At 32.9% G+C, this 21,858-nt stretch overlaps 2 protein-coding genes across 11 annotated transcripts; one reads left to right on the top strand and one right to left on the bottom strand.

The window, feature by feature from the left end:
• Positions 1–274: 274 nt before the first annotated feature.
• LOC108966259 (protein Skeletor, isoforms B/C) lies at positions 275–12,391 on the bottom strand. Of its 9 annotated transcripts, none has more exons than XM_018929033.1 (10): positions 12,060–12,391; positions 11,760–11,901; positions 8,943–9,092; positions 8,334–8,684; positions 7,904–8,163; positions 5,458–5,557; positions 4,224–4,408; positions 3,559–4,150; positions 3,296–3,489; positions 275–3,124 (listed from the first exon to the last, which is right to left on the bottom strand). In XM_018929033.1, the coding sequence occupies exons 2-10, from the start codon at positions 11,872–11,874 to the stop codon at positions 701–703; spliced, it is 4,371 nt and encodes a 1,456-aa protein (XP_018784578.1). In that variant the 5' UTR covers positions 11,875–11,901; positions 12,060–12,391; the 3' UTR covers positions 275–700. The 9 variants fall into 9 exon arrangements, with proteins under 9 accessions (XP_018784578.1, XP_018784582.1, XP_018784577.1 ...); XM_018929037.1 differs by having other exon boundaries at positions 11,760–11,863; XM_018929032.1 differs by having other exon boundaries at positions 11,760–11,944; positions 12,162–12,391.
• Positions 12,392–12,584: 193 nt separating this feature from the next.
• LOC108966264 (phytanoyl-CoA dioxygenase domain-containing protein 1 homolog) lies at positions 12,585–21,318 on the top strand. 2 transcript variants are annotated; one of them, XM_018929049.1, is made up of 4 exons: positions 17,393–17,452; positions 17,524–17,584; positions 20,313–20,970; positions 21,020–21,318. In XM_018929049.1, exons 2-4 carry the CDS (start codon positions 17,561–17,563, stop codon positions 21,202–21,204), a joined length of 867 nt encoding a protein of 288 aa, XP_018784594.1. In that variant the 5' UTR covers positions 17,393–17,452; positions 17,524–17,560; the 3' UTR covers positions 21,205–21,318. The 2 variants fall into 2 exon arrangements, with proteins under 2 accessions (XP_018784592.1, XP_018784594.1); XM_018929047.1 differs by lacking the exons at positions 17,393–17,452; positions 17,524–17,584 and adding an exon at positions 12,585–12,647.
• The last annotated feature ends 540 nt before the right edge of the window (positions 21,319–21,858 follow it).

Genomic DNA, 21,858 nt, shown 5'->3' with positions numbered 1-21,858 from the left:
ACGTTTCTACGGGAAAAATCCAAAAACCGTGGAAATCTATGGTATCCTTCGGTAAAGCGGGCGGCGGGAGCGGTGTTGGTTGATCATTTGCATTGCGCTTTTATAAGATAGGTCGTATCAGCTGATTCGGGCTGCGGTTTTGCGGAATTCGCTCTTAGCCGATTTTCCCCTGTTTGCATAACCAAACTTCTCAAATGACCATGTTGAAAATCGAAAGATATTTATATATGATCAAAAAAAAAAAATAGTTTGGAAAAATGGAAAAAATAAAATATTATTTACGCATATGATGCAAACAGCCCTCATATTAATTTAACGTTTAATAATGAAATTATTGTGAGCCATACTTAGAATAACAGCACAACTTTAGTGATTGACTTTAGTTTTATAATTTTTTAGGATACAAAAGAGATTTAAGTTCTAGAGTAGCGATGTTGTTGTTCTTGTAGCGGCAGAAAACACTAGAGTTAACAGTCCTTGGCCCAAAAAAAAAATCCGGTGCCGTTCCTGTTATTTAGACCCAAATGTCGTGGGATCAATTTCCTTGACTGTATAAGGTAATTAAATTAATTATATCAATGTATTTTAGAATAACTAACTAACTAACTAATTAGTATTCTATTAATATAAATTGCATACATAATTTCCTAGTCATTTAAATTCAATGTGGTTTTTGGGTAGCATTTCCATTTAATTTACGCTATTGCCTATTAGTGGATGAGTGCAATAATTGTAATTTAGTTGAATGAACTCGTGGTGGTGAAAGCGAAGTCAAAGGTAAATATGGACCCGGGTTCTCAAGACCCATTGCACCTACCATTCCCCCACCACCTGAACCGGCGACTCGATTTCGTGAGCGTTCATTCGATAAAAACTCGATAACTGGTTGTGGTATCTCTCCTCGGAACGGCTGAACTTGAGGTGTACTTCTGATGAGCTGCTCAATTTGGGAGAGACCGTGTGCTTGTCGCCTCGGATTTGGGCTTTCAAAAGTTTCCAATTTGGGTGGCAACACTAAATTACCATCTACTATGGATTTCCCGTCAAATGTAACAACAGCGCCGCTTGGTAAACTAGAATGTGGAATCTTACGATTATCTGGTGGAAGATAATATGTGTCTATGCGCTCTGCAGCTTGAGCTTCTCGGTCGTTTTCATCATCGATTTGTTCTATTTCGGACATTATATCTTCGATAAACAAACTGTGATTCCTCGGCTCAATCAATGAATCTTCGTCAGGTTTATCATTTTTTATGGATGTTTTTGTCACTGCACCATCAAAATTGTCAGTGGCTTCGCTACGCTCATCCTTCATTTCTGATAAATTATCCTCTATTGTCAAATTGTGGAATTTAGCACTATTAGGGAAGTTTTCTGATATATTTAAGCTAAACTCATTTAGATTCGAATTTGGCGGAGATGAAACAACATTTTGTATCATATTAGTTACATTGGTGCTATCTAGAGGTGATGGAATAAACATTGGTTCAAAATTTTGTGTTTGTGTAACTTTTTGCGCTGTAAGGAAGAGCGTGTCTGTCTCCATTACTTCGTCAATTTCCAATCCTGGGTCTTCACGACGATGAACTATTTGATTTATGATGAGATGTTGAGGGCGACCATCTGTACGTATAATTGGTCGAAAACCACTTTCTATTACTACTGAATCGGGCTTAAATCCATTCTTAATCTTTGTTGACTTGGGTTTATCATGGTTTTTTAAATTTGTATGACTTTCATTGTTAGCAAAAGTAATAGTCATATTTGATTCTTGTGGTGCAGTATCATTGTATGGTACAGGTATACTGGAGCTTAAATTTCTATATACCAACGTCGCTTCATTTTTCCGATGTTCATTCAAAGTCGTTGGTTCACCAAGCAATAATACGGAAGCAGCTACAGATTGAATCGGTAATAGTTTTTCATTTAGAAATGTTTTTAACAGTCCAGGAAATGTCTTACGGTAATGGCTAACTATAACGGATGGTTGTGGCACAGGTTGTATCGAAATTTGGGGTGCACGTTGAGGCAAATACGGTAGTAAAGGTTTAGCCGATGGCAACTTCTTGAGAGGTCTGAGAAGTGGGCGTCGTCCTGGTAATTTGACGGCATGTAAGAGTTCAGCGTTCTGAGGTGGTCGAAGAAACTCAGATAGACCTATGGGTTTTTGTGCTGGAATATGAGTAAGGTTATATAAATGATTGTGAGATTGTGTATGTTGTGAATGATGATGCAAAAGATTTAGAGGAATTGATGATGTGGATGATAGTGTTTTTTTAGAACTCGCTTGTGAAAATATTTGTGAATTTTTATCATTCAAGATGACATAGTTTTCGCCATGTAAAATTTCTGGCACTGCTGTAGAAATAAGTGGTCCCAATTGTAAAGTTTCTTGCGGTGTTTCAGCAATAGAAATTGTTTCTACAGCGTTTTTTTTAATGCTTGTCACTGGCTTCATATTAGATTGATGCTGAAATTGCGTATGTGAAATTTCCATCGGATTATCATATTTTATTTTCGGAATGGTGCTCATATTGATATTTGCGTTGTAGATGTTTGTGTTCTTTATTATGCTCTGCTCGAGAGCTTCAGCAGCTCGGATTCCATCTGAAATCAGTTTAGTAATCTCTGATGATTTCGTTATTTCAAAAGATAATTTTGGCGGAGTTCCATTCATATTATGGTTTTTAAGCAAATTTGTTTGGTGCTTCAATAAAAAATTGTCGTTGGGGCTGACCTTGGTTTCATGACGAATCGATGCTTCGGCATCAGCATCAGCAGGATTAAAATGCGGCGCGAGCTCCTCGTACTTCTCCGAAGCTGATGCAGAATACTCTGAATCATCGCATGTATCGTGAACGTGAATTTTCCAACCCAAGTAACGATGTGTAAAACACTGATAATAAACGGTATCTGGAGTATTTCGATCGGGAGTCCATGTTATGACACCGGGTTCACCTCGATCACATTTTAAAGTAAGGGTACGTTGATAAGCACCGAACGATTGATAATCATCTGCAGGTGGGCCATCAACATCCGGAGTCCAATTGCAAAGCCGTCCAACTCCAGTCGGTGACACTTGACCAGAACGAGATCGATGTACACCAGCAAATATGCGAACGGACTATATGTTAAAAAAAGGGAAATGTATTGCGTATACATATAATGTTATTGCGAAGACTATTTAATTTTAATACCAATCAGAATCTATTGATCTTCACTAAAATTGGAACAAAGAGTTTATTTGTTCATAAATTAGTGTTGAATTGTTAATTATAAGTATAGTATATCATACCTTTTTGTCTTCCTCTCTTTTATGTTCGTAGCCACCTACAGAGTCATCGGTAATGTAAAATGGATGGTATTTTGCAGGTATATCGGCATCAATACCACCTTCTACCACAAATGTATACGTTTTTCCACGCACAACATTAATTTCTGGTATAAGTAATCCATTTATATACCACGATATACCCCAACCAACATGTCCTAAATAAGAAAAAAATTGTAAAGCACAACATGTATGTATATGTACACCTGTATATTCGATGAGTGTACCTGTAATTGCAGAGTAACCATGTTTCCCTCCTGTCGGACCCATCTGTGCATAAAATACCCCATCTTCGGGCTCATAGCATTGTATAGCAGGAATATCCCAGGCTCCATTGGTGCTAGTAGGTTTTGGCGTTGGAATAGGCTGCTGATGAGGACGTGCTAAAGGTCGCGTCTCTTGGCGTCTACTTGAGCTTTGTAAGGCTTGTGGACGATTATCGTAAAACTCTTCAGACTGTGTATTATTTGAACTTAAAGTTATTCTATGAGCTGAGTAACTCTGAAGATTACTTTGTTGATTATCATCATAATTATCCTCTTCACTATTACCACCTGTTTTCGAGCCTTCAGGTGAAGGACAGTTCCAAATGGGTTGTCGGCCAAAATCAATTCGAGTGGAATATCGTGTAAAATATGTGTGGTATGAGGCTTCATTACGTTCATTAAGTGGACCGATTCCCCAAACGATTGCTTGAGACAAATTTACTAAAATCGGTACATCTAATGTGTTATTGGATTGTAGAGATCGTTGATAGGTGACGATGGAATATCCATTTACCCATGCAGCATTTAGTAAACGTATTGCGTTTGTACCGTTCTGTGTTTGAATTTATTGAAAATTCATATTAGCTTATATAAAACTTGACAGCGTGGGTCAGCCAATACTTAACCTCAATCTTATCTTTAGGACATACTCCAAGCCCACCAGAACATTGTGATTTATCGCTCAAGTAATAATCCACTGCAAAACCTTTACCAGTATCTTTTTCAACCCAAGCAACTACAACATCAGAGCCAATCATTTTGCTTTCCTCATGATTTTTAGAAACACCAAAGGACATGTATTCGTTATCGTCTACGATAAAATAATTGATATATAGTATTCGAATAGTATACACATTTTTATTAGAGTTTAGCTCGAATTACGCTGTTAGTAGAGGTAAATTGTAATTATAATAAATCAATAAAGTAAAATAAACAATGCAAATATGCATACCAAGAGATCAAAGACCCTTACCTCTTAATATAGAGAGGTCATTCGGAGTAAGATAAAATTAACTTTTAATAAGTGAAGATTATATACTGACAGAAACTGTTCAAAACAAAATTAAAAGCTTTAAAATTGTCCTATAGAGCTATTAACCACAGCTGAAGATTGACATATTATAGTATAGTACTCAGATTTTTGGACGTGGTTAAATTCCACAACCAACAAGCCCGACATCCTGATCCTTATAGCCATCGCTGCGAGTATAGCAATCTTTTTGAATCCATGACCAAATATGTATATCATAAAATAATAAGAAACTAGTTTATTAAATAAGAACAGTTCATACTACAAACGCATATTTGGCCAAATATCATTCGCATGAATACAACATCTGGAACTAGCAAATAACGTCGTTGCAACAGCCAAGACGAAAGCAGAAGTATTGCACCAGAGGTATTTACACAAAACCATTGGGAAATAAATTTTGTACAATTGGTTGTATATATATAGAAATAATCATTGAGTAGTTTACAACTGCGAAATCTTCTTTCAAATTGAGCTAGTCAGAAAAACACAAGATATACATACATATATCAAGTATAGAACAATTTTCGTTCGCTTAACAAACCTTAACAACAAAAATCGAAAAACGAAAATGGTATAAGTCACATAGACTGGCATGCTCATATAGAGATAGAATAGAAAGCAGTTATGCCACTTTAATGAGGTATCCAAACACCGGCTTTTCCAAAAGCGAACTGAATAGCTGTGTTGTTATTTTCAGATATATGTTATATATTTTCAGTTGAAAATACTAGAAATCCCTTTTTTGGGATTCATGAACTAATTTATTAATCATATATTAATACATGTATATGTACATATACGTGCATAGATATTCCACATAAACTTACCTAATTTCGCAATAAGTTGTATGACAATACTATCGCCCGCAACGGCCCATCTCACTTCAAATGCTAAATCATCATATAGAACTTCACAATTTAATCTCGACTGAAAAATTGTTGAAAAAATAAAATAAATATAAGGACAAAGAAGATACAAGGGGGAGCTTTAGGGACAAATTTTACTAAATATTCTTTTCTATACGATATGTCATTTATTCGATTTTAGTGTGGACTTTATTAGACAATAAACAAGTACAAATGTTTAGATTTCAATTTCTTATAAAAATCGAATCTTTTCATCAATCTTGTGCGTGCTCGCGAGCTACCAGAAAGCATTCATGTACTTATACATAAAAATGTGCAGCTGTCTCAGTTGATTTTATAGCTTGAGTATGCTTTCTGCAGTAAAAATGTAAGGAGTCAAAAGATAAAAATAAATACATGTTAAGATTTTCCATTAGATCAAATTAATTGGAAATGTAATGCATACATACATATATTGTAATATTAATGGCATACATTTATCTGTATATGTATATATGTGTGTATATATGTACAAATTATTATCACATCTAATTAAACTTTATTAAAGTTAATTTATTACTGCAAATTCATTAACGCTACAGAATAAACATAGCTGCTTATTACTTTGTGCCAAAACCTACTGTTATTGATTTCTACAACTGCTCAATCGTTTAAATAGAGCTTAACATAGTAAACATATTATGTACATATGTATGTATATTTTTAAGAAAACTTTCCAAAAATCAATTACTTCTTTGGTAAGACTGTATGCATATGTTTTCATCATTACTTTATTGAAACTAGTCACACTAAACATTAGTTTGAAAATAAATAAATTTATTAATAACATCAGCAGTTATACCAAAATATACAAATGTAGAAAATCAGATGTTTATTTATAATAATGCGTTAGTTACTCGTTTATGTACACCGTTGATATGAGCAGAATAAATATAAAATTTTAAAATTTATTCAAGATATACATATACATATTTTTTATGCAGTGAAAATATGTATATGCGGCTTAAATGCAACTACTTCTAAACAGACATTAAGGAGTTACACACTTAAATATTTATGTAAGGAATAATGAAACAAAATATTTTATTCTCAATGGCTTTTTAATGACTAAAATTACAATAATGCTGGGAAACAATATTAAGCATATTGTTCTTACAATTTAGTGTGGGGATTTATGAAAGTTGATTTTGCACAAATAAATTGTTGTGTTTACATTTTTACATATGTATGTAGATAATACAAACAACGCTTATATGACATATACACACGTGCACATGTGCATTCATCTACCATATGTTATATGGATATGTGAATTGTATTGCAAAAATCTTAAGTTTAAGGTTCAAATTTAATTCTTAAAAAAAAAGATTTCAATGTTTACGGTATATAGAAAAATCGTAAATATCTAGAATTAAACATATTGATTTAGACAATATATTCTTTTTACATACATACACGTATATATAATTCCCTTTCATACAAAAACACATACATATGTATGTATGTAGACAGAGAGTATTAATAAAATATTTTTCTGGTTTACGCTCTTCTTTGTCAGATTGTATGCAACGTACATATCCTAAGTAAATAATACTTTTAGGCTACAATCAAATATCAAAGCCAACTTCATCATTAATCAAAGTTTTTGATTTTCCCTTACGTACGCCTAGCAGCTAGTAACTTCTGGAAATTATATACCTCTAAAAACACCCTATATTAATGAAGTAGGCAGTCAAACAGCAAAAAATAGATATTTGTGATAGAAGAAACATAAATAAATTAAATGAAATCGCATAACATTAAAACAACAAATGCATCAAATTAGTTCCAAAGTAATTATTCAAAACATGTACATACAAGTATGTATGTATATGTGGTATGTATACACTGTTACAATGGACAATAGCAAAAATTATTTAAGTGGTAAATTAATGAAGATCTGAAATTACACGAACAAAAAGAATGTGGTAATATCTTGACGGCAAGCTTATGTACAATAGTGCGTCGATTAGGAAAAAATCTGTATTATTAATAAATTAAATATACACATTCTACTAATATGCGTTGTTTTCCTACGTATAGTTATGTACATATGTATATATGTATGCAAGAAATTTTATATACACATATGTACATACATACTTTCGGGTCAGATAATTTTTTAGTGCTTCGGCCTTATGTGTTGCAGTATCTGTTGCAATGGGATAGTAAATAGCATGTACATTTAAATGTAATTGTCTATAAAAAACACGAATTGATGAAAATGTTTTTTGAAGTGAGTGCTTTTGCTATTTAAATTAGCAAAATAAAAATAGGAAATTAAACATTAAGCATGTAATTTTTATATATATGTAGTTTAACGTCGTAATTAGAGTTTTAAAATTTATGCATGCACGTTCTTTTTTACCTGCGGGCTAATACCAAGCATTTTTAGTGATGGTGGCACGTTTAATCCCTCCGGAATGCGAACATGGCCAAAGTCGACTGTGAAAGCTTCACACCAAACCCCAAAGTGTCCTATGTCAAATATTGTTAAGTCGTCGGGTAAAGTGAGCACAATAGTTTTGCGATCATAGCGCCGTAGTGGAATTTCTTTCCCATTCTCATCGGGAATGCGCAGACCTTGAGGACCGGGTCGGTGTCCACGACCAACCCAAAATTTGGCATCTGCGTTAAGAAGAAAATAAAACAATTGAAGAATGACATGACATTTCTTTTCTGCTACCTGGTAATGCAGGTCCGTTGTTTTAAATGTTTTTAGAAAATAACAAAATAATTTAGAAAATCTGGCGAAAAATTGGACTGACTTAACAAACTTAAAATATGACATATTTTACCTGGTGCTTCACCATCGTAGCTAAAGTTTGGTATTAAAAGTGTTTGTGCATCCACAATTACAATGTTATCTGAATACACAGCATGTACACCCTTCAAAGATGCAATTTTTTGAGGACGAGGAAAATCCAAATCACTTGGAATAGAAACGTGACCAAAATTTACGGCGAACTCATCACACCAAACTGAAAACCATTTAAAGTCACGTAATGTTTTCCCATCGGGTAGCGGTAATGTTATATCTTTGTTCCGATAACGTCGATTAAGGGCAGTAACCCCTCCTCGTTCATCTCTTAGGCGTTGTGCTCCGTCGTTGCTAGGTTTCGCTGTGCTTCCCACATAGAAGTACGCCGCTGCATAAAATCGTAAACAATTATGATGCAGTACGTTAAATAAAATAATACATATGTATGTATATTGAAGTATTGAATGTAAATTTCTTCAAAATAAGATAGCACTATAATGTAAAGAGATACGTTTTAAAAGGAACAATTTTATATATTGTTTTAAATTTAATTTATTTGCCTCACTGCTGTTATTTCAGGCCATTTTGGTTATATGTATTTATATTATAAGTGAATGTATATATGTATATATGTATAAGAATTTACCTGGAGCCTCGCCATCATAATTAAAGTTTTTGATAAACAATGTACGAGAATCAACGGCATACACGTCCCCCGAAACGCCGTGGTGTAGTCGTGTTAAAGCACCTATTTTTGCACCATAATAGGGAAAGGAAGCACTGACTAGGGTGTTAACTAAAAAGATTAAAAGAAAATAGCATGCCTGTTGTAATTACAATATACATATGTATGTTTGTGTGTACATATTTAAACTGTTAGAACCAGTTTGTTCGGAATTAATAATGACTAAATGATTACTTTTGTGGAATTGGAATAATGTTTAAAATTAAACCTTATTTACGCTTACCTAAATTTGAAATTATACTTTTGTCTTATATCTCTAAATATTTCCTTATTTTTTTATTTTTGATTATATACAATATATATACACATGATATGTTGTGGTATATGTATGTCTGAGTTGGATGATGGATGATAAAAACAAGTAAGGATGATAAAAACAAGTAAGTTTTTCAACATAACCTTTGTATGAGAGGTGGGCGTGGTTATTATCCGATTTCTTCCATTTTTGAACTGTATATGGAAATGCGTAAAAGAAACGACTCTATACAGTTTGGTTGACATAGATATAGTAGTTTTCGAGATATGTACAAAAAAGTTAGTAGGGGGCGGGGCCACGCCCACTTTTCCAAAAAAATTACATCCAAATATGCCCCTTCCTAATGTGATCCTTTGTGCCAAATTTTAATCATTTTAATATCTTTATTTATGGCTTAGTTACGACACCTTATAGGTTTTCGGTTTCCGCCATTTTGTGGGCGTGGCAGTGGGCCAATTTTACCCATCTTCGAACTTAACCTTCTTACGGAGCCAAGATATACGTGTACCAAGTTTCATCATGATATCTCAATTTTTATTCAAGTTACTGCTTGCACGGACGGACGGACAGACAGACATCCGGATTTCAACTCTACTCGTCACCCTGATCACTTTGGTACATATAACCCTATATCTGTTATATCCATTGTTTTAACATAGTATGTATGTAAGCGTTATTATTGTTTAAAATCATCAAAACATTAAAAAAGTATTAACCCCATATATGCAATACAACTAACATACATATGTATATGCATATGTGATATCCCTCCTTAAAAATGGGTCAAATTATTTTCCTTTATTAGCGATTTATATCTGAATTTTGTTTCCGTCGTTTAGTGTGAGATATTTGTATTTTTATGAAAGGCTAGGCACATATTCTAAATAGAAATGTTATGGTAACTTAAACGGGAGAAAATAATTATTATAAATATTTAGTTCATAGCTGTTTCCAAAATCTTTTGCTAGCTTCCATGTAATTTTATGGCTAAAAGTTTACTTTAAAGTCAATACATTTTAAAGAAACTTTTTCTTAAATCGTAATTACACAATTTCTTAAATGCTATACAGTTAAATTTTCCAATACGGACAGTCCTCATAAGCGGACGGTTATCATAACTGGACATATTTCATGAACACAACGTTTTCATTAATACTTTGACAATTTTTTTAACCGGACATGAGTACGAGTCCAATGACCAGCCACGGACAGTAGTTTGGAAAGATTTTGTTTATTTCGTTATCTCTGATAAACGAACAAAATTTCATAAAATGTGTCAAGAGTGTACAATTCATAGTTCCCGCTATTTTAAATTCTTATTAATTTTGTAGTGTTTTGCGTCTCGCCTGGTTCGGGGTGACCTTATGGAAACAAATGTTATAATTGTCATTTTGTCATAGTTCTGAGTTGCAGCTTCTCACTCTAAGAATACATTTTAAACACACATTTTTGCCACGCACCCATATGTGGACAGCTCTTTACCCAGATAAAAACATTGCGACGATCGGTATCAGTTATGATGAATATCACTGTAATTTGGAAGTAGAACTTTGTTTCCTTTTTTTAACTTATAAAAGTTAATTATGTATATATGTACTCCTGTATATATTTATTGTTATTAGCGAAGTACGCATACAAAATACTGCACTGGTCGTCGTCTCGTAACCATTGGTAATTCAGTCGACGGTGAGTCGCGCATCCATCAAACTGCTTATGACCTACTTTTCGCAACATTTTCCGTTTTTTTTTTTGGTATTATTGTTATATATGCGAACTTGGAACAAGGGTACAAAAGACATGCAGACGAAATGAACAAATCGAATACCCAATGGCCAACCGACAAAAACTTCAACTGATTTCCTCTCAGTAGTAGCTCAACTTACAATTTACAGATGAAGTAGCATTAGCAAAATATATGTATGTACATGCAGACACCTCTCTTCGAAATTGAACCAAGGAAAAATATAAATATGTACATATTTATATGTGTATTATGCTAATCGAATTGAAATAAGCGTAAGCGCAATTAACTTTTCTCATCTACCTACAGATATGTACATATATATATATATATATATATATGTACATATATGCATATGGTGTATGTGCAGCGGATCGTTACATCTATCGCAACAATATGAATTTGTTAGCGGGAGCGCTAAGTTATCGGCAATGTCACTAACTATGGCTTTGCAAACAACTGATGCAAGTCTATAAAGTTTACATACATACACATATGCAAAAGCTAGTCATTTTGGTTGCTTTGACAAAAGAAATTTTTATTCGGTAGACAATGTTAAATTAATCATGGATGAATGTACTATTATATGAAAAATATTATAGTATGTAGTATAAGGATATTATTTTTCTTTTTTATTATTTTCCTATTTCTATATTTTTAAAATCGCTTATTCTACGATGAAACTATTAGTTTGTATTTGAACGCAGTTTTGAATACTCACTTCTAACGCATATTAATCCAATCAAAGCTGTTAGGAGAATCTGCATGAGCGGTGCCATATTATAGTTGGTGAAATGATGTTTAGAGGTAATGCGACCGTTTGAACTATGATACATTAATTGAGGTACATTCACAGTTTTTATCTATTAAGATTGTTTGAAATTTGTATATCTGAAACTTTGCAGACTGCTTGTATAAAACAGAGTTTCAGATATATGTATGTACATATATGGATATAAATGCAGGCATAAAATGGAAAACAAAACAAAAAACACTATTTTCAAATTGGAATTTTGCTCACAAGTCACCCTTATCACCCTCGATTGTTATGAAAGTATTAAAAGGAAGATTCGGCTATGATTCTCTAATTTGCAAATTTCTTGTTATTCAAACAACTTTTTACCAGTTTCAACTTAAAGCACGGACGCAATCGATGCTCACCACAACAGTGAAGAAACAAGTAAAATATATATTTTTTTGTATGTAGTATATGTATGAAATAAGTTTTTGTCTATAAATGGATAAAATTCCGCTGAAGCAAAGCGAACAAGTTCCCGCACTGCTCTTTTAAACACGTCCGATTGCTGCTCACAGTCAAACCGTAATAAACATCAAACGTATTGGCCAGACTCGGTTAGCCATAGCCAAAGCTACGAAACTACTTGACTGACTCGAAAGCAGACATACAACCAAAACAATAGATATTCATAGTTTTGGCCGCTGTTGTAGTTTCAATCATAGTTAATACAACACAATGTTATTGTTACCAAGGTGCTGGATTTGCATTTTGGTACTGGTACTTACTGAGGAGCTTATATTGTTATTTTTGCCCCAACAGATGTGGTGTGCATCAAGAGAAATGTGTTTATCGATTCACCTTGGTGCAAAGGTAAAGTTTTATTATAAAGTTATGCGGTAATCAACATCTCAGTTTTATAATAATGTAGGCTGCATATACGCTTTTCTAAATAAATGCAAACTTTATGTACTTATGTTTTTATATACCTCAATTAACCTAAATCATTTAGACTAAAAAAAGTGCTACATTTTGTGGAGAATTAAAGAAATGAAACAGTTGTAAACAAAAAGTTGTCCTAAAACCTATTTTCGGACACTTCTTTCTATTTAGAATATGTACCTACATAAACATACATACTTGTAAGTATAGAAAAGGGTTTCACTTTGCAGTCAATGATTTTAAATAAAATTGAACACATCTGTACGAATATCACTGTAATGATCATTATACAAGAATACGCACGTAACATATAAAATGTATGGTATGTAAATATAAATGTAGTCGATTGTTTTTGGTTGATGATTGTTGTAGATGCTGATAATAATAGTGTTGTGGCTGTGAGTGAGTGAGTATATTTTTATGTATATATGTACATTACATATATACCTGTTTGAGACGTTAATTCTGTATACCAATGCAAACCAGTAAGGCTGCTTTTCTAAATGGATATAATGAAACTATTGATCCACCCACATAACAGTGCTAATCAGTAGCTGGACATTAAGAAAAAAAAATGTAGAACTCTGATTCCAAAATATTAGATAGATAGGTTAGGAGGTTGAATCTAAGAGGGATCTCACTTGGGCAGCTTATACTGCCGGCCTCTTGTGGTGAAATAAAAAATAGTATGCTGTAGATAGGGACTTCTGATCAACTCTGACACAATTACGGCAATTTATTTACTGCTGGTGTTAAGTACAATTCTATGGCGCCTCTAAGAAATTGTAATCGTAATTGACCGCCGTGACTCACCAAATAATTGTCATTAATACTAAACAGTCAACACAAGTGGTGTGTACCTTCTGGTATGCAATATGTATATCTACAAGTTATATAAAGTAAACTCGAAGGTCGAAAGTCAACCGGACGAATGCAGCTCATATTCAACATTAACGTGAATATTTTTTTTTATGTTTTAACTCTTTTAGTATTTTTGGATATAACCACGATATAGTTTTAGTAGTTTGTGAGATCTGTTTTAGAGTGAGACCACTAAATTATTATACTTTGCGAATTGTGCTGATAAAATATAAACATGAATAAACCTATGACTGTGTGAAGACTAACTTTTTAGAGCTAATAATCGTAAAAGCTGCTAATCTTTGAAAAAAACGTACAGAATGGATGCGGAAGAAATATAGGGTAGTTGAGTAAAGCATATCAACCACAGGAAAGGGAATAAGTATATGGGATTTGAGATTTAGACTTAGGCTTATTTTTTTAGAACTTAATTTTATCAAAAGGTCACACATATTAAAAGCCAAAATGGATTAAAATCACTACATTGCGTATATTGGTCATAGGGGAAGATCTGGAATGATTGCATTAACGTTTGGCATTTATACTAGCATGTTTTCAACGAATTTTTTGAAGATAATTCACACACATATCGACATAGTGGCATAAAGTCTGCTAGACTAACGAAAATTGTTATTATAGAGGTAATTCCGATTTCACTTATTTTCAAAATTCAACTATAGTTTAATATTATATTATACGTTAATTTAATTTTGCTATCTTTTAACGCGATTATCCTCATTTTTGGTATTCTATACCATATCTATATATGCATATAAAAAGCAGTGCCACTTTTCGTTGTAATTTTATAACTTAAGAACGGGCTCACTTGATTATGGTATGCACGCATACATTAGATTGATGTTCGTAATTTGTCCACATTGTGATCAGACTAACTTTCAAAGTAATACGCACGAAATGTGTTGTGCTAGTGGCAATGTGAGATTGCCAACATTAAAAACTCCACCCGAACCATTGTATTCATTAATTCTTGGGACAACTTAATTGTCGAAGCTTTATTTGAGTTATGTTCAGCAATACAATTCGACATTTCAAATGAAAATTCTTGGTCTTACTAATTATGCAACATGTTTCTGTTGGCAGTTGAAAAGTTGTTTCTATTTTTTTTTTTTTGATACAACATATCCTTGTGTCTAATTTATATTTATATGTGATTACAATTAAGGGATCATCTCAGTGTGAAATTTTCTGAAAATCGTTTTTTTTTTGCATTATCGGAAAGTGTACACCATAATAAAAATGCTCTCAAATTTTCAAATCGAGTTTCAAAATATTGCGGTAGCTAAACGCTTGTTTGTGATGTTTCTCGAAACGGTTTCCACTCTCAAACGAAGAGTTTTGAAGATATCTAGTTCCAATTTGGAGAGAGCATTTTTATTTTAGACTAAAATTGCGCCGCAATCGTGGACATCGTACAGGCCCTTTTTTACGTGTCATTTCAACAATTTTTTAACTATTACATTTTATTATATTTTAACTATTAAGCATAAAAAAATAAGTTTGTATTCGTCATGAGTGTATTTATTTAAAAAAAAAAAAAAAAAAAAAAAAAAAAAAAAAAAAAAAAAAAAAAAAAAAAAAAAAAAAAAAAAAAAAAAAAAAAAAAAAAAAATCGGACTGATTAGATAATTTCAGCATTAAAAAATCTAGAAAATCCGTCATTTTTCGTAAGGTCATAATAAGGTTAATAAAATATTTTTTGTTTGAATAAATGAATTTGATGTTAAAATAAAATCTTATTATTATTTCACTTTATATTAATTTTCAACATAACCACTATGAAGGGATAGGCGGGGTAGTCACTATTTCATTATAATAAATATTTGCTGTGAACGAATTTGGTTAAAAAAGATTTACATACCTCTTTGTGAGATATTTTCACCAAACTTATTATGGTGCAGGGCCCAATTAAAAAAACCTTTCAAATCATCGATGGCGTTCCTATAGCGTTTTATAGGTTTCCAATTTTTCTTTCCTTTTGATCGGATGGGTCAATTACTTGAAGAGCTTTACCAAATTTGGCAAGTGTGGTCGCTGTTTTTATCTTTCTGACATCAAATTTTTTCGCCGCTTTAGTGATCGTAAGCTTTACAGCAGTTATCTTTATCTAGTTATATCAGACTACCTACAAAATAATACTATCACCCTTAGGAGTTTTTGAGAGAGTAGCTGACAGCTTGTAGTAGAAATTTAGTTTGCAGTCATAATCAGTTCAATTGGCGCCTAAACACGAATTATTGTGATTTTTCTAGCAAGCGTCTTTCTGGCATTTTTACTTAGAAATAAACCGACCTAATCATTACGGTTATCTTATGGTTCTCTACCAGAATTTAGCAATTTTTCACTCGTTGTAATGGTGATTGATGCTCTCCCAAACCGGTCAGTATTGAGTCGCCACAGATTGGCCAATATGTGTATAATGTCAATAGAATGTTTGGAAATGTGTATAAAAAGTACATGGGGACTGGGGGAAGTATATCAGGGCATTCATCCAATGTATAACGTTATTAGAATTCTGAAATTCATTAAGAAGAGGTATAAAGGCAATCGGAAGAACCAAAAATATTTATATAAGATATATGGAGTTTTTACCCGATTTTATTCATTTTCGGCACAATACCAGACCTCACAGATTGACCGATGTAAGCAATTATATATATATAACTCATGGAACTCATCGCTCCATCGAATGCGATATTCGCCGTGGTCAATGCACAAAGAACGATAAATCTTCCGCAGAACCTTTCTCTCGAAAACTCATAGCGTACGGCCTGCACCATATATGTACATGACGAGAATAATGTCAGACTTACATATATAGTGTAATATTTTTACCTGCCAATGTACAATATAGTGTAAAGGTTTTGTTCACCGTTTTGCCTAGGATCTAGAACTTTTTAATTATATTGACACTATACTTATCACAAGTCGTGATAAGTCGACTTAGTGTAATTTTTAGATATATGAAATGAGTTTCACTTTTTCCTTGCCTACGTATACTCATTATACTAGTATATAATATATTTTCATATCTTTGGTTAATTTGATACCTATTATAATAATATCTAATCCGTTCGTCAATTTAATCTAAAATATGAAGCTCGATGTAGTAATAAAACTATCTAATTATTTGAATTGACCTGATTTTTGTTTTAGATAATTTAAAATATTTTAATATTTATGCAATAATATAAGATTTCAAATTTCCGTTTTTAATAACCTAAAAGTCAAATATAAGATCCTGTCTTTGTAGTATTCAATTCGCAGTCCTATAAATTTTTATGAATAAGGGTTTTTGTATTTCTGTTTAGTTCGACTAGTTCTCGAACTTCTAGTCGTAAACTAGTGTGTGTATTTCCTGATTCGTTTAACGTTCCATACAAATGGGCACAGACACATGCATATGTATACATACAAATGCATAGGTACAAATGCACCTAAAATGCAAAATAACGTATCATCAGAAAATTCGAAATTGATTTCATTGATTACGATCCACTACTTCAAATTACATACATTTCTGTATCAGATGTAACCCAGTTTTAACCAATATTTAAATTTTGTTTCACTCACATATGTTCCATTTTATTACGTGTTTCATTCCTTCCTCTGTAAATTTCCGAAAATTTTGTTACGTTATTTTGCATTTCTGGTGACGATATGATGTGTGCGTTTGATCCCACTCGTCTAGTGATGTTAATGTTCGGTTAATGTTATTGTCGTTATGGATGTAATCTGTGAAAAAAGCTGAATCGTTAAGTTAAAAGTAGAAACAATTTTCAACTCAGTTCAAAATTGAATGTGCAACTGATCGCATAATATTTGTGAAAATTTTAAAATTACGTTAGAAAACCAAAGTAATAAGACATATTAAGATAAGAAATTGTGTATGAATATTATAATTAAAATTTATTCGTTTTTAATAAAGAAAAGGTTAAGTTAAAAGGCGAATAAAGGAGCAAAAAATGCATAGTACATTGTTAGATGAGGTATGTACGCACACACGTGTGTTTATCTGTAATATGTGTATGCAAAGTCAATCACTATTAATTTTTTTTTTAAATTAATTACATACATACATGTATATACAATATGTTATTTTAATAGTTTTAAAGCTTACATTACTTTCACAATTTTAAAATTAAATAAAGTAATACTTAGTAAATAAATGATGTCTGCGTACGTATGAAGTGGAAACTATATTCAATAGTTGATTATAATAACACGTTTTTTTATAGTTATGTATTTAAGAAAAAATAACATGATGACAATCTATATAAATCGTCGTGTTACACCACATTTTTATAACTCAGGAACAGTTGAACCGATTTGGTTAAAAATTGATGGGGAGGTAACTTAGATCCAGGGGCCGGACATAGCATACCTTTTATCTCTTTATGTTAAAAGTCAATACAATTCAAATATACCAAAATTATATATCAAATCATAGGCATGTGTTCAGAATTCATGTAAGAATCATTTGAAAATTTTATTTTTACAAAAAAAGAAAGAAATAAGTTAAACAAGTAAGGAAGACCTAAGCTCGGGTGCAGTCGAACATTTTATACGCTTGCAAATTGCAGGAATCAAAGCCAGGTAAACATCTTAAGGTGAAAACGTCAACCAGAGGATCGAAATACAAGCAATTTTATAAATACATACACTTTATGTAGCTCATACACTGACAAAAGGTTTCTTAGAAAAAGGAAAATCGCTATGCATATGTAGTATATGGGAGTTGTGATAATATCGACCCGATTTCAAAGTTACTTGGAATTGAAAATTACGCTGAATGGGAAGTAGGCGTGGTTGATGTCCGATTTCGGCAAATTTGACAGTGTGGTATAAGAATGTAAGAAAAATCCCATGTACTATATTTCGTCGAAATCGATTGGTCGAGTTCCGAGTGGGCGATGCCACGCCCCTTGGTCCAATTTTTACATCAGCGCCCTTAAAGCTGTCTCATACCATCTCGGTGGTAAAACTTAATGTCTCTGGCGCCGATTTTCCATTCATCCATTTTCACACTGTCGGTTGAAGTTCTTATAAGCTTTGTACTCAGCAAATTTTGTAGCTCAATTGGCTTAGCAGATATGTACATTAAATTTATTAGAGGGCGGGGCCACACCCACTAAAAAAAAAAAATTCCACAGATGCCACTTACTACTGGGATATTCTGTTCCAATTTACAACTTTATATCTTAAGTGCTTAGTTATGGCATTTTATTTGTTTTCGGTTAATAGCAATTTGTGGGCAATTAGTGTACTAAGGAACCCAATCCACATACCAAGTTTCATTGAAATATCTCAATTTGTACTCAACTTACAGATTGCGCGGACGAACGGACAGACTGCCAGTCAACCGGTTTTCAACTTTTATAGTCATCCTGATCATTTATATATAGTATGTACAACTACCTCTCTTAGTTTTAGGTGATGCGTACAACCGTTAGGTGAACAAAATATAATATAATATTCTGTAGCAACTGCCTGCTAGAGTATATAAATAACAACACAGTATACTATATAAAAGAGTTATTCTGATTGTTGCTCTGAACAAGGCATTGCAGCTACTTTACTAGATTATAGGCGAAGGACGCAAATGCATTCATAATAAACCAAATACGACATCTAACATAAAAAAAAAAAACGTAATAACTACAGTGATAAAAAGGTCTACTATAATTTGAGATATAGAGAAATACGTACAATTTCAAACTGATCCCTCCTCAAAAATAAAAACTGCAACCATGTACGCAGTGTGATGGCACAGTAATCATTCGATATTGTTATATAACGTGCATCCCAAGTAACTGATGCCATAACCTTGCCAGCCGACTTTTACGCACCGTCTTCCCATCCTTGATAATCGGGTCATTACGTTCAGTTGGCTGACTGTTAATTGGATTCCAGTGTGAAATTATGGAACCTTGGTGCTATTATCACACACCGACGGAAAAATTCGGTTTTATTATGATTAAAAAGCACTCACACACTCCTCAGAATCAGCAATTCGTTGTTTTTGTTGGATTACGAACTTGCGCGACACACACTTTGCACAAAGCTTTCGCCGGCGTTCATTGCCTTCATTGTTTTCGGTGCTAATTTCGCCTCTTTCCAACTTAGAAAATCTGTTTACGAAGGTTGATTTATCAGGTGCAGAGCCCACCCATAGGTGCCCCACCTTATTGTGAATTGTTGAGCAAAATCTCTTCGTCGCTTGCAGAGACAGACGGACAGATGGTCACTTTGATTTCAACTCGTCTCATCACCCTGATCATTTATAGGTATAACCCTACATATATCTCAATCGATCTTTTTTAGGTGATTTGTGTAAAAATATTAATATGGATATTATATCAGAATAATAATAATATACTCATAGCTAAGAGCAATCAAAAGTTGAGCATATACACGAAGTTTGTATATACTAAATATATAAGCTGTTCTGCCAAAATTTAAAACCCACCATCCGGTTTCATCATGATACTTATGTTAATTACCCCGTTAATACATTTTGAATTATAAAGTAAAATGGAAAAATTAAAATCAATAAGTACTATGAAGGATTGGCTGTTACATGAAATATCCAGATGCACATATGTACATACATATGCATTTTGTGCAATGGTATATGTATAACTAAATATACATACAAGTATAATCATTCTGTTTACAATCAATACCTAATTTTGTTTATAATTTATTTTTTTTCAGCTGAACCAAAATGGCTTTGTTGTTATCGAAGATTTTCTTACACCATCTGAAATCGATGAACTTTATTTAGCCGGCCGTGCTCTTTGTTTGGATGCACCTCAAGAAAATCGGAAAGTTTTCAGCACAGTAAATCAAAAAGATGCTCACAGCAAAGAAACATACTTTCTCGATTCAGGTGATAAAGTTCGTTTTTTTTTTGAAGAGGGTGCTTTTGATGAAAATGGTGAATTATTGGTAGATCCAATGATGGCTTTAAACAAAGTTGGTCATTACCTGCATGTTCAACATCCAATTTTTAACAAATTAACGTTTAGTAATCGTGTTAAGGAAATATGTTGGCAGTTGAACTTCAACAAGCCGGCTGTTTGCCAAAGCATGTATATATACAAGAATCCAGGTATTGGCGGCGAAGTTATATCACATCAGGACTCTTGGTTTTTACATACTGAACCGAATTCCGTTATTGGTTTTTGGTTCGCACTCGAAGATTGCACTATTCAAAATGGATGTTTAGAAGTTATAAAAGGATCACATAAAAGTGGTATTCACCGCCTTTACAAGCGAAATCCAGATAAAGAAGCCAACGAGTTACTTATTTATGATCGACCAGCACCAATATATCCACAATCAAGTTATACACCACTACTCGTAGGCAAAGGTAAAGCAAATGAATCACGTATTCATTTAATATAATATCTTTCTTTTAGGTACTTGTATTATTATTCATGGCAATGTGGTGCATAAAAGTGAGCAAAATCGTTCACAAATGAGCCGTCACGCGTACACTTTCCACGTCATTGAGACAGAAAACAATGTGAAATATTCTAAAGATAATTGGCTTCAACCAACTAAAGATAAACCTTTTCCTCTTTTGTTTGAGAGAAAAAATTAAATCACTTAAATAATACTAATACTATTAGTGTATATGTGGAATTGAACTTTCTTTTATTTTTAATATGTATTCCTATCCATTTCTCGATATTAAAACAATGTAAGTTTCAAGACATTTTACTTTTTGTATAATTGTCTGTCCGTCCGTCCGTGCAAGCTGTAACTTCAGTAAAAATTTAGATATCTTAAATATCATATAAAGTACCATAGCTAAGCACTACATTATTATATCAAATTGTAATTTGGTACAAAGGATCACAGTAGTAAGGCAAAATTTGTTGAAAAAGCGGGCGTGGCCCCGCCATCTAACAAATTTAATGTACACATCTCCTAAACCACTTAAAGTTACAACAACCAAATTTGCTGAGTACAAATCTTATACGAACTCCTACCGACAGTGTGAAAATGGATGAAATCGGATAACCCCGCTCACTCCCGATATAATGGCACTGTTAAAAACTACTAAACGATAAATCAATACGCCAGATACATTAAGTTTTACCACCGATATGATAACAGAGATTGTGAAAATGAGCGAAACTTTGGTATTATACTGTTTTGCTCTGTTTCTTAGTTGTAACAGTTTCTTCATTGTAATTCCTTGTAAACAAAATTGAGACCAACATACAAATAACCAAGGCAACACATGAGTTGG

Source organism: Bactrocera latifrons, unplaced genomic scaffold (genome assembly GCF_001853355.1).
Source record: "Bactrocera latifrons isolate USDA-ARS-PBARC rearing strain unplaced genomic scaffold, ASM185335v1 scaffold_158, whole genome shotgun sequence".
NCBI lineage: Eukaryota > Metazoa > Arthropoda > Insecta > Diptera > Tephritidae > Bactrocera > Bactrocera latifrons.
The sequence above is the reverse complement of the archived record's forward strand: the minus strand, read 5'-3'. Positions and strand labels throughout refer to the sequence as shown.